Below are 14,228 nucleotides of genomic sequence, written 5' to 3'. Positions count from 1 at the left end.
CTGATTGATTCTTCCAGTGGCCAGGCCTGCCACACATGTAGCACCGGCTGGATCGAGCGTGCCTCCGCGATTCCGTCTTCATGGCCGCTGATCGGTCCGCGATTCCGTCTTCATGGCCGCCAGCTGATCGGTGAGTTGGTTCACCCTAGTCTGCAGTTCCTCCACTGATGAACGATCCCTGTTCTCCGGCGACTGCAACGTGGCCAGTGTTTCCTCAGGCAGCTCCCGGGCCATACGCACCAGCTCCTCCACACTCAACTGGCCAGTTGCTCGTGCCAACCGCAACTGGGCACCAAACGCGGGGTGCACACCTTCGACGAACTGATCCGATAGCAACTGGTGTCGCGACACTCCGTCCAACGTCAGCAAAGCGCGATCCAACAACTGCTGCAGGCCGGCGAAGAACACGGTCGGGTCAGATCCGGGTGCCATCCTGGCCGTCTTGAACCGCCTCATAGCCTCCTGGCGGTCGGCCGGCGCGTCGAACTCCGCTTCAAGGACTTCCTTCGCGGCGGCCCAGTCCGTCTTCTGGCCTCTTCTGGCCGCATCCAGGTCCGCCTTCGCCCGGCCCTTGAGGAGGGTCTTCAACGCTGCCAACTTACCCCGGTCGGACTCCAGCCCGGCAGCTTCCGCCACTTCCTCAAAGTCCTTCAGGAAGGTCCGAACATCCCCATCCTCAAAGGGTAGCGGCCACGGGAACTTCATCCTTATCCTGGTCACGGCACCAAGTGAAAGGAAAAGGCCTTCGCTGCGGAGCTGTTTATTCGGGAATGCCAACTGACCAGTTACAGACCATTGAACAGGGAAGCAAACCTCTAATCTGCATCTTAATTCCAAAAACTGGACACAGATCTTCTCCCGAACGAGTTTTCTTAGAGATTAGTTGCCTCCACTCATTCGTCGGTCAAATCCAAGCAAATGTTACAAAGTGGCCCCACGAATTCCGCAACAGAATTCCTTTTTTCCATCGACGCGAAGCGAAATTCTACATACAACACATACTACTTGCGTGCCTCCCGATCAGTAGTATCACCGTTACACGCGTACTACTACTGCGTGCAACCACTACGCTTTCTAAGAACGCGCTGATGATGGTAATGAAACGTTTGGAATCAAATTACCCAGCTGAGCGAACAAACAAACGACCATCTACGCTACCCGAGCTATCAACATTTTCCTCCATAGAAAACCTGACCTTGAGATTGACTATGAAGGTCGAAGAAATATCAACCTGGTGGCCATAGTTCATAAGGTGTTTGGAAAAAGAAGGAACGGCATTCTAGCCAGACGTAGAACGATGGTTATCTGATTGCCCCAGACAGTTCGAGTGGCTCCTATCAAGGGCATTGCTCTAGTCCCTAGAGCTCTCTGCTGCAGTCCTAGCTGCGCGCCTAACGTCCCAGGTGAAGAATGAATTAACGTCACCTCTGTAGTCCGCTACGCTCTAGACTCATTCCAGCATAATAATGCAGAGAGTCCCAAACACAGTCACGCGATTGCCCATATCTATGGCGAACAAACGCTGCAATTCTTGATTGGCCTGCCCCGTATCAATGACGCAAACAGACAACATAATTACTCTACCGAGTAACATGGTCACCATCCTCCAGCATGTTTACAGCACCTAACTGATCATTTCAGCCTTCGTCCTGTTTTTTCCACACTGATGATAAAATAGTGATCGGTTGAAGCTATCAAACGGTTTTTACTAGGGTTCCACATGTAGGCTTTTCGGCTATGGGACTGAGAGAACTTTTCAATCTCCTGATGCCTATTGCCAGCTTTGTTAATGCCCGTGTTTCTCGGTTCACTTTTCGGGACCGCTTGAAAAGGATTACTGTCTTATTGTCAGGTCTCTCCAAAGCACTTCTAAATGAACTGGGATATCAGGGAATGTTTTGACCTAACGCCTTACTAAGCAAACATTTTAATATTTCTCCCACGTTCACTTAACAAATTCTGATGTGTTTCACCCTCTCTCGCAGACACTCACTGAATCCAAGTTCAGTTCGAGCACCCATTCCAGTTACGGACATTTATCTGTCAGAACTTTCACCTACCGCACTTCTGTGATCCCATACTAAACCCTGCATATTAACTTCGCATCTCTACTTGTACAAGGCACTCATTCATGGACATTTAGGCTATTTTTAACCTATACCGAATTATTTCACCACTTTGTGCGTTGAATACTTATCTGATAATGTAGGGCGCTTTACTTTACTTTACTTCCTTCGAAAATATTTGGGTTTAAATCATGAAGCCCGAGCCAACCAAAAGCCACTATCTCTATCTCTTTACTTAATTGTTGTCGCACTTATTAATCCACATAGACCAACAGTGTTTGTGGACTTCAACCAAGAGGAATGTTCAACAAAAGTGCCTTAAACCGGGAAATATCCCAAAACAGATTTAAATTGATGTTACCTTTCCATTAACCCACTAATGTAAGCTCTATTCACCTACAATAAACAGCAAAAACTTTTGACTGTGATTCAATACGGATTTGATCTACCAGTCGAAAGGCATCCCGTCTGAGTTGAAAGTTGGTCAACTTGGAAAATTATTCATTTGGCCCGAAAACGTTTCTGTATCAAAAGCAAAATGTTGCCCAACAAAAAATCCCCCGATTGTTAACCAAACGTTTTAGAAACGGGAACTGGCCTCCTTGTTATTATGAAGCAATTCATTAATTCTAACCTCTTAGCTTCGATGACGTTCCTCGTGTATGAATCAAGTTTAACTTCGTTAGCAAGTGATATAAAATATGCCCTGATAAGGAGTGAGCTTGTCTTGCGTCTCAAGCGCTTTCGGGGTGTAAATTTAAGTGGAATTAATATATTAATTCTCCCCACATCGCCTAGCCCCTACATGCTTAGTGAAAAGCCTGATGCGAATTCGTTCAGCGTCTAATGTTATTTGCACCCACAACTGACGTTAAACGGATATATAGTGAGTGTTGCTTTTTGGAAGGAGGATGTATCGTCTATTGCGACGAAATTAGGACGAACTTAAGAACAGGCAATCAGGAAAAAACTACCAAATTATCAGGAGATCTCAAGCGTACGCAAACGAGATGCACTGTTCTACAAGACCGCCTCGACGTTCAGGCGTCAGCTGCTACTTGTTTCGCCCTAGTACATTGTGGTTTCTTTATCTCTGTGCCCTCATCTAGACCTATTTTGGTGCAATTGATGTGGATCAAATCCAGGATCCAATACGAGCGCAAGCAGTGGAAGCGATGATAAGCAATTATGGACAAACTCCGAAGCAGCTGTTTAAACGTCACCCGCACCCAAGTCGGTAAGTCCAAATATTTAATATTGCGTTACACAAGACTTGATTGTCAATTCTCTTCACGTGGAGTCCATTTCGTTAGACGAATCTGAGTTGCAAGTCTGTGTATGTTCGGTGACTGCACTAGATTTTGATAGATTCTTGTGGGAGGGTGAGGTACTATCGCGGTTTCCAGGGCATTTTAGCGAAAACTAACAGATAATAAAAATAAACAAATGCTGTTGTCGCTGAAGAGAGCGAGGATCCTTCGAACAAAGGCAATGTTGATGTGACTATGGGGTCGCACTCAGTGTTTTTGTCCAGCCTAATTTTACCTTGTGATGATAGTCCTGTTCATGCACTTTAGTGCCAAAGCTAATGCGAATGTTTGCTAACAGTTTTGCATCGTCCATGACGACTTGGTTTGCAGTAAAGCATGTGATGGATTGGTAGGTTGATTGCTTATCTGTGATATTGAAGTGGATTTTATCAGTGATTCTTTTGTCTCCATGATGCGAGAATTAACCTCAAAAGCAAGCTAGATGTTCTAGCCTAACGTGATAACGTGCATTACGTATGCAGCCTGGTCCCATTACAAAGACATATCGGAACCGATACAGATGTTTGTTGCGACCGATCTTGTTATACAGAGAATCCTTCTAAGATGTACTCACCAAGGTTCAAACATATGGGTTACTTATAATGCTATTTGTTTGAACTGCGTTCTGTCATAGGCAGAAATCATTCGACCCTGTGTTCCACTTTATTCCCGAGTTGACGATTCGATTGGGTGGTTAGAGCGCGAATTTACTGACCGGAAGGTCCGTGGTTCGAACTCGATCTCTGCTTCTCGACTTCCCCTGTCTATGGGCTTGGGTAACCTGGCAGTATCCCAGCCCCCGTGCAACCATCGGGTGGCATAGCAGTTTGGCGCCGAACGGATGCTACGGCTAAACGAACGATTCACTCAAATTGGAAGCTGAAACTTCCCCCATTTCAGTGTTCGTGAAACATGAGCACGTTCGTCGGATCACCTGGGTAATACTGGGTAGGCTAAATCGTTCCTGCATTTTCATTGTGCGCTGTTGTGACTCCATAATGAAGAACATGACATTGTGGCTATCGTCTGCCAGTTAAAGAACGCATCTGTTGGTGATGCTCCGTTGAAGACTGCTGTTCTTGGTACAGAAATAGGTGCGGGGTACGATGATGAATTCTATTGATCAGGTGTTGTTTTAACCCGCCAATTCTCAACCTCACAAGATCGCCTTGGTAATCTTTTTGAAGTTCACCATCGTTGGTTTCACCATGGTGCTTTCTTAACGAGCTGAATGGCTTCGTATATTTCACCCAACCCACGACGTTCCCACACAATATATCTCTGTCATTTTAACAGGTTCACTCTAGGGATGATGCACGCTGATCAGATCATCACTTCGCCCACTGTAGAGTGTGACCCATGTACATCTATTGAGTGCCACCAGCACCCTATCGGCAGGGAGCGTTTTGAGAACATGGCCCATGGAAATGGGGACGATTTGGATAGATCAGCTGACGCAGAATATCTTCAAAAGTCATCAAAGCCTTTCGAGATCACGCCTCTGGAAACCGTTATTGGTTTGCGATGGGGGAAATGGGCAGGAAGTCCACAATCACCCAAGGTGAGTATTAGCTCGCTGTGTTTTTCGTTTCGTCATGTTAGGAAAACGGTAGAGAGACTTGCTGAAAACGAAACATAGTGAGACCTCTGTAAATTTCGCCCCATGCACCGTAGCCGATAGGTCTCAAGCTTAGTTGAATACGGTTGTTGTGACATATATAGTCCAAGAAGTCCAAAAATCCGCTGACCGAAATTTCTTATCCGTTATTTTAGCTCCAAGTTATATGGAAAGTTAATGCCAGCCAATTTCAAAATCCCAATCAGGCAACGAGGTTCGGCCACTTCCACACAGAGCCTTCAATTAGTCATTTGTGTGCCGCTGTCTGGTCCGAAGCATGTTCTTGCACATCTGCGATGTTTGATAACACTGATTCACCCACCGAACTGCTGTACACTTTGAAGACACTGAGAGAAGCCTGGGGTGGTTTCGTGCAGACCACACACTCACCGATTAATGAAACCTTTCAATCTGCCACGCATGATATCCATGAATATTCGCCAATGGAGGGACAAGAGGCGAGGCTTCACTGGCGATGGTCTATTCTCGGATGTGAACGACTTGCACGTATTTGGCTTACATCAAGAATAACAAACGACGGCGCGCGCTTGTTCTTGGTGAAGTTGTTCTGTTCTCCAGTGGATCAACATACACTTCATTTACGAGTCAAGGATCTTCTAACTTCTGAAAGCTCCGGTGAAAACGTGATATTGACTCTTCCTGCTGTAAATCCAAGTACGAAGATCACTGCGTTAGCCGTGTCACAGGCCTCTCGAACACGAATGCAATTGTATGTCGGAACGTCCAATGGGTCGGTGTATGTCCGGCGATGCCCTATGGAGCTTTCGGAGATTTCCAACAACGGTTGGTTCCCTAAGGTAATCAAATACTTCTGCCATTGTTTTCATTCCGATTGGAGCACACTATTTGCCCCAGTAATAGTAGGGACAGACCGTTTCTAGAACATCAGAAATTAGTATCCAGACACCAATGTTTTTTATAGCACCTTATCTGTTTCTTTGTATACCCAGCGCATTTTGAAATAACCACTTAGTGATATCATTACGGAGTTGTATTTGTATTATTAATACTATTGTTTTTATCTTTTATTTTTGAAGAATATGACCACAAAAATGAAAAACAAACAACTTGATGTGGAAAAGTGTACAGGAGAGTATTAGATAAAACGCCTTCCATTTGAAGGCGTGCCATCGATTGTTCTATCCGGACAAAATGACTCCCAGTGTGCGTAAGAATATTTGGTATGGGAACACATGTAAAAAACGAAGAAAGAAAGAAGGAAGGTGCAGTAAGCGCGAGCACAGTCACAGACAGCACTCTCACAGACACAAAGTATCCGCCATACTGGGTCGTGTATGAAAGTCAATGGCTAGAATGAATAGTCAACTCCATGTACCACGCATGAAAGTGCGGAGAGCCCAAAATAGCGAACAAACACAAGTCACTGACTGTGACTTGTATCCAACCTTAGCAGATTGCTGAAAGCACATCCCTCGATATAAAACGGTTATCGGTTGGTGAACGAAAAGTCAACATCACAATCGATTATACGTAGGACCAAAACGATGATTAGTCATCAGCACAATACTTTTGCTTCTTTTCATTCCGTACAGTCACTCCACACCCATCTGAAACTATGCAAAATACCCATTGCAAAACACCAACTATCTGTGATTATGAGTAGACTGTTTGAGCGCGAACGTTACCCTGATGATTTAAAACCAATGTATAACGGCTGTCTTATCCGTTTGAGTGAAAGTTCCCCAACCTCACTTTGAACATTTTCCGTTCGCTACTTCGGTATTCGTGAATTGACGTTCACTTACAATGGAACCTCTGTTAAGACTCCCCAAACTTAAGTAACGGGATACTGGGCACTCACTCTTACCAGTCAGCAAGCGGGGCCGACCAGCTTCAATGAACCAATGTGGTACGGCCTTCGGAACCCTCTGTAGCGGAAGCAGATGCAATCACAAAAAAGCCCAGGGTATCCTAAAGTACTTTATTACGTTTTGTGAACAAAATATTGTTACTTCACGAATCGTTTTGGACACTAAGGAGTAGCTCAAGTGAATCCAGCTGAATCTCTCATTTCCGATGTCCATCTTCGATTGAATGTGCTGCTGGTGAACATTCTGATTTCATAACTTGTGCTTGAGTCCAATGCAGCCGCAGTGAGATAATCCAGGTTCATTGATGTGAATGTCTACTTGCGTTTTTTCGTCTTACAGGATTTCCTAATGTGTGTGACCCACTCAGGAATAAAAAAAAACTCGACCAAATTTCTGCTTAGGGATTGATTCTCTTTGTTTCCAAGGCCTCCACCAATCTGATGAGCTTCAAACAAAGTGAAGACGGTAGTGGGCTGTCTGTGAATTTCGAACGATCGTCCCGTAACATTTAATTTGAAAGTGCTTGAAGGCCACCGTCGTGGTCTGCTTTTCGTCAGGAGAACCAATCACCGCAGCATGCCTAATGATGGTGTGGTTGGCTTTCCTGTTCTTGAAGTCGTGAGTGTTGCAGTTGTTAGCATGGTAACGGCGAGGTAATCTTCCTTCACTTGTTTCACATGCTGCAGGATTTCGCCGAAAGTTTGGCAAACGACTTCCAAAAAACCGGTATCAACTTGTTTGGCGATGCATCTCACCCGCGCACCAGCAGTCAACAAACAACGTCTGGACATGCTACCCAAACTTGCAACGAAGCTGGTTTGTGGGAAGTGACCGGGTGGCGCCAGCTCACTGGACATGCGGGCAAAGAAATTACAACTTTGGCTGCATGTCAACAATATGGTTTGTTGGCTAGTGGGGACAACGAGGGCGGACTATGTCTATGGGACACGCATAGACTAACTTTACTTTGTCGTTTGAATACTTTCGGAAATTCTGAATTGTACCTGCCTGAAACACACGTCCGTGATATCCTACTGGGTGGACAGGATAACGATGAAGGCTGCAGTGATGTTCATTTGGGTCGATCACCACCAGGATATCAATTAGGAACAGCGACTGAGAAAGATGGTGAGCATTATGCGCATCGCTGTGCCTATAGCCAAATTGATGGATTGTGCTTCAGCCCTACATCAGGTGATTTGGCCGTATCTTGCTGGAGTGAAGCTGGTTTGCACGGTGAGTAGGGTCTTTTACTTCACTTCCATCAGCTCTAGTATTTCCCTCTCTACTCCCTCGCTGTTCCCCTGAATTTTGCGTCCGATAGATTAGATGTATGCGGCTGTTTCTGATAATGTTTTTTTAATAATCTAACTCACCATCAACTATGCAGTACATCTGTACAGAGTAATGAAAACCACTGACGCTGTTTGCCTGACCCGTAGTGAGAAAATCTAAATACTTCATTACTGATTGTGGACCAGGAGAAATGAGATCAATGGGCCAACAGAAGGGGCGATTCGGAAACCATAGATATGTCGAACTGATAGCTCATGATAAACTTTGTGGTAGTGTGGAACACATTTAATACTTCCTGTTTATAGCATATCGTATATTTGCTAGTATTGTTTTGTCCCGTTCCCTTGGCTTGAATTCGGTTGGAATTGGGTAACAAAACGGGCGTCCACAAAATCTAGCATCTCAATTTCAGTATATTTGCTAAAATCGGTCCAATTGTTTTGTTGGGCCGAATATGCTCAATGATCAAGAGAGATTCAGCCCTCGTACGAATCATTTTTGATGGCCTAGCATCGGATTTCGCCAACGTATTTTGACTGCTTCGGCTGTAGTCAAGACAGCCGTTGGATCGATAGTGGGAATCTATTGGGCAAGATTAATGATCGCATATTCCCTTAGCAAGTTGTGTCGTATGCCCGCCATATTCCGCCGAACGACACCAGGGGAAGGAATACACAACGTATTCTGGGTGAGGAGGTGAGGCCTCTGAGGTTTAATTTCAACCAGGTCGGCTGCAGCCAGAAACGTGCGTTTTAAGGACTGAAATAATCGGCGATTGACTGTGTCTGCCAACAGATCGCCTTCATACGGTAGGTTCGGATAGGTTGGCTTCTTTACAACGGTTGTGACAGACGGCTGGATAGGAGGGAGACATATTCTTGGCCATAAATGACTGAATAACCGTTTGCTCTGAGCACATGAGCAATGCACTTCAGTTCAGAATCCAGCGTATCCGCAGGTCCCGATTACGCCATGGTGCGAACATGCTTGACAGTTCGCCTCTCTTCAGATCCTCGCAAGTCAGTGAGAAACATGCCAATCTAACATAATTGGAAGACTGTTCAGCAGACTAGCTCAGTAGTATCGATCTGAGCACTGTCCTGATGAAAGAAGGGAAGCCCTTCGCTGCAAATTTACTTATTAGCAAGCACGAATTAAGCGTTACATTTAAGCACTAGCGTTAGACACGAGAGTAAACATCCCATCTGCCCAGAGTTTCTAAAGACCTGAACATTTTCACATGTCCTCCTGAACTTTTCTGGACATTCATTGACTAGTAAACATTAGTAAACGAACACTGCAAAGCGGTTCCGTAATTCCAGTAATAAACTTCATCTCCCGTCAGATGCAGGAGCGGAGCTCGGACACTAGACCATAGGCTACTCGCATGCTCCATCAGTAGTGCACGCTATTACACTGGTAGCGAAGCATGGTTGAAGCATTGCAAAATGTAAAAATGCAATGATAGCGGCGTTCATTGCTGTCTGTACAACTTCTCCGATACGATCAACTGATCACTGGTTATCGTCGAGATTACCAGCACTGATTGATGCCAAGAGCTCCGTACCAGTAGGCAATGACTGCGACGGCACACACCAATCACCCAAACACCAAATAGTGAACAGCCTAGGGAAAAACCGAGGACTTTGATGGACAATAAAAACTCTGGAGATGGAGAAGGCTTTTACGACCGGAAATATTCGTGATCTATTCCAACCAATACGATGAACCGTATGAAAGCAACGGTCAGTGAAATAATGAATGAAAAAGGTGGCTCATTAATTCACTCGCAAAAACGCCGACTGTAAAAAACACTTCGAAGAGCAGTTTAGCTGGCATCCTGTAACAGCCCCTGGAGACAGTGTATACGGGCGAATGGAATATAAATCTTAATCATCCGTCAGAAGAATTAAAATATGGAAATATATTCGTGCTGAAGCCTGAGTATGCCAGGTCTGGATGGTCCGTATCCAGCCCTTTTGAAAGGAGGCGGAGAACCCCTGGTTACTTATCTAAAAAATTTGGTGTGACACGAAGCGAAGGGAAAATTTTTTGCATGTTGGGGCATGTCGACAGTTATTCGTATGTTCAAAAAGGGTACACGAACGCTGTGCGAAAATCACCGTGGTACCAGCCTGATATCTGCGTCATCGAAGATGCTCTCTGGCGTTGTCCTTCGAAGGTTAACTGAACACAACGAGAGACAGATCTATGAAACACAAGCTGGGTTCCTATTGTAAGTTCAAAGTAACTTGGAAAGCACATATGTAAGGACACAGATTTATTATGTGCATGAGACCAAAAGGGTCCACTTTGTAAAGGTAAGCTTACAACTCTGATCACATGTCTAGGCATCACACAGCAGTTCTCTGATGTGTTGACGAATAGACACGCATGCATGTAGATTCTCTGACATCCAGCTACTAGAGTCCTCCACCGATAGATTGAACCAACTCCCCCTTAGTAACGTTCGACTGGCTTTGACTCCAGTGATGGTCGGCGTAGGCACCCTGTAGTAGCTTCTAAACTCTCTTGCGTCAGAGCGAAGTCCACCTGTATAGTCGGCTTAGGCGTTGGTTCACATTTGGTCCATCCTTTCTAATTCTGACATGGTCTAATTTGCGGCGTATTGTCCTCCCGTCTTCTGACAGCACCACGTCACACATCCACGAACTTGTTCCATTCCTGAAGGGAGAAGTTTGATGTAAACATTCCCTTCACTTTGTATTGTGAGAGGTCGGACGTTTTATCTGCTTGTAGCTTCATTGAACACTGCCCCGTTTGTCCTTGACCACCAAATCCGCAGTTTCGTTTGCAAGTAAATAACAATTCCCACGTTCGGCGTTTTGGTTCCTCAAGTTTTCTCGATAGACATTTGGTGTGATGGGTTGATTAGACCCGTACCAGTTCAAGTAACTTGGGAAACACGTACTTAAGGACACGGATGTATCGTATACTTGCGGCCAAACAGGTCTACTTTGCAAAGGTAATATACAAATCTGATCACATGTCCAGGCGTCACACAACAGTTCTCCGATGCACTGGTGAACGGACACGCACGCATGCATCCTACCATCCACTGAAGTTCCGTCTTGCAAGAGGATAATACATCGACCACATTTTCACCCTTCAAACATGGAAAGGCGACATTGCTTTCAGCAATCAACCATGGTAGTCTTCCTCCCGGTGTAGATCAACCTGGTTACTTAGTTGTAGTTTGGAAGCAAAACGTTTACTATGACATATTTTGGTCACAAATGTTTCGTCACATGATGCAGATCGACTGCAGTTTAGTCGTATAAGCTAGGCAAAGTTTTGCATTGTTCCGTTGTTAACCATACATTTCGTATTTGACTCTCTTCCACAAGCTTGTTGGATTGGAGTGTACAGTGCATCTGGAACCCAGGTCGTCACACGACTTCTCGATTTTATGGCAGAAATCACTGATGAAGAACCCCGAAGAGAACCTATGCTTAGTCAGAATAGCAGCACTAGGCCTTCTATCCCCATGGCATATTCCACAGTCAGCGAAGGACATGGTGTCAACTGCCTACTTTTGGGTGGTACGTGTGGTCGACTAGTCTGGTTGAACAGCTGGACGTTGGACACTGTTCGTACGATGCTCGTAAGTCAAGACAGGTACCCGGCCTATCTCTATGTCCTCGCGTTTTATGCAACGCCCAGGAAAACCTGAAGGTTGTGTGACTCTAGGTCGATCTGGTGAAAGTTTAAACCCCCGGCTTTGAGTTAAATTGCAGAAGGATTGATGACGTATACTTGAAGTTACGCCTGATAATAGCAAGGCTATTTTCCTTGTGAGGACTCACTTTGTTGGGAAGCTTTCGTGTATTTTCACATGCACCCAGTCAACCGTAGATGAGAAATCACATCACCCGTTTGGTTTGTCCGCTGAGGTTATCTATCCGATAGAACACTAAAATTAACGAAGCGGTTTGTGGTGTCTGTACTCATTTCTCGTTCACCAGGCAATCTTTCACCCTATCTCTACTACGATGTGAATCAGTTAGTATTCGATTCTTTACCAGTGCACTTATCATTACATGGGAAAGACAGATGTTGCTCTATCCTCGGTTTTGTGACGTTCACAGTCAAACATACGTCAGGGGATACGAATGAAAACTGATTGAAGCCAGAGTGGTGGATTATTTCTCCGCTAAATGCCGCCGCTCACAAAATCAGGATAGATCAGTGTTAGGCTCGAGAGTGAACTGAACTGACTTAGGTTCACTGTACTCTAGGACGGCAGAAAACAGCCTACCTATTTTTGGTCATTCGCCTTACGTTTACGTGAAGCTTAATACCGGCAGAGAGACCAGTAGTATCCTCTGGAACACTCAATTAATCAGCTACAGACAGTGTCCGAAAATTCGTTGGTTTCCTTTGCTACATTTTCGTCGACCGAGGATAGGGGGATGGAGGGAATGACAGTCACGCATGCAGAAAGTTGATATGACTACCTACGGGTAGAGTTGGGTGGAGAGGATATTGACCGTCGACCAATATTGCTGCGAGCAGAGTCACTGCAGGCTTTAAAGCGTTTTATATTATATAGCAGCCGAAGGTACCCCTGAAGAGTTCACTGCAGCTAGAGACAAGTTTCCTGATAGATAAATACATCCCAGAATATGGACGCCTAATGATCCAAACGATGGAATCATCCGTCACATTTTAATTAGAAGGACGATAGTATGCTCAGTCCACCCAATCAATTAGCTGCCATATAGAGCGGAAACCGAACAACACTACTATTTTCCTCGTTGTTGTTCAAAGATGGGGGTGAAGTCTTCAATCAGCCTACATTTTAGGTAAAAAGACTGTCCCAGACGTCTGGGACCAGTCGGTGATAGTGTCCATTTCCAAAAAAGTGCTTCATAGTGAGTTTAGTAACCACAGGGTATCAGCTTAACCTTTGTCGTTACGATATTGTTGGCGTCACTCGTGCTTTATCGCCTTATGATAGCTTGTGAAACACTGACTTGAGAATACCAAGTGAGATTTTGGCCTAGTAGATGTTGGGTTGACCATATCTTCACATCCTATCAAGTGCTAGAACAACGCCAAACATACAGACGACTCACAGTTTCAGTATTCTCTGGTTTACATTGTACATTCGACTTGGTTGACCGGTCTTTTCTCATTAACCCTTTTTCACTCAGCTGTAACATCCTTTCGGTGCCTAGCCACCCGAAGGAAGCAGGAGGGCTGGGCTACTGCTAGATTGCCTAAGCCTATATAGGGAAAGTCGAGATGCAGAGGCCGGGTTCAAATAATCAATCTTCCGGTCAGTTAAATTTGCGCTCTAACCACCGAGCCATCTTGACACGCTTGCTCATAAAGGAATGCTCCGAAATTTTGTGAACATAAGTCCTCTATATTCTCAGACTGCTAGGCGTGTGAGAGTATGCTGAGAGCTCTCCAAACCCTTTCGTACACAGCGGTGTCCGTCAGGGGTCCCCACTCTCTCCATTCTTACCTAATTTCGTGATCTACGAGATAATGGGACGAACAATGGAAGATCTTCAAAACCCCGGTGCCCAAACATCCTCTGACGAAAACCTTATCGATCTGGAATATACAGACGATATCGTTCTCGTCTTCGAAAAGGGGGAGAGGATGCTATTGTTTTTGGATGAACTTACCGAAATCATCCCTTTCTTCGCATGAGTTTTGCACCTAGGGAATGTGTAAAGTCATGTCTCCGGACACGCAGTCAGCAAAAACGCCACTTAAATCCAGAGAGTCACTCGAAGTTGAGGAGTCTTTTACGCATCTTGGAAGTTGTAGTAGTTCTGACTGTAGTGTGACAGATGCACACATCCGTAGGGCTCTGGTCCCGTTAGCTAATTGGAGACACCTGTCGTGTCAAAGCAGTATATCTCTGACCCGACCTAAAGCTGCCACCTTGACGTGGTGGTCGGGCTTCAGTGCTGCAACGATCCTGCGGGCTACACTGGCTGGAACTTCGTTCCACAAGGTGCAACCATGCCAGGAAGGCCAAAGGGGAGCAGCCAGACCAAGAGCAGCGAGACCCCGTACTACGAGTAATCGTGCTACGAGGCGGTCT

General features: G+C 45.3%; 1 protein-coding gene across 1 annotated transcript in view; it reads left to right on the top strand.

Annotated features, from left to right (window-relative positions):
* Positions 1–14,228, top strand: part of T265_11670 (hypothetical protein) — a gene marked incomplete at both ends in the record, with an annotated part of 105,211 nt that overhangs the window by 86,024 nt on the left and 4,959 nt on the right. Inside the window, 5 exons of the mRNA XM_009178384.1 lie at positions 3,176–3,303; positions 4,673–4,937; positions 5,150–5,812; positions 7,534–8,083; positions 11,512–11,768. Coding sequence (XP_009176648.1) covers positions 3,176–3,303; positions 4,673–4,937; positions 5,150–5,812; positions 7,534–8,083; positions 11,512–11,768 — 1,863 coding nt within the window. The remainder of the gene's footprint in view (positions 1–3,175; positions 3,304–4,672; positions 4,938–5,149; positions 5,813–7,533; positions 8,084–11,511; positions 11,769–14,228) is intronic.

This window comes from Opisthorchis viverrini (assembly GCF_000715545.1).
Source record: "Opisthorchis viverrini unplaced genomic scaffold opera_v5_545, whole genome shotgun sequence".
NCBI classification, from domain to species: Eukaryota; Metazoa; Platyhelminthes; class Trematoda; order Opisthorchiida; family Opisthorchiidae; genus Opisthorchis; species Opisthorchis viverrini.
The sequence above is the reverse complement of the archived record's forward strand: the minus strand, read 5'-3'. Positions and strand labels throughout refer to the sequence as shown.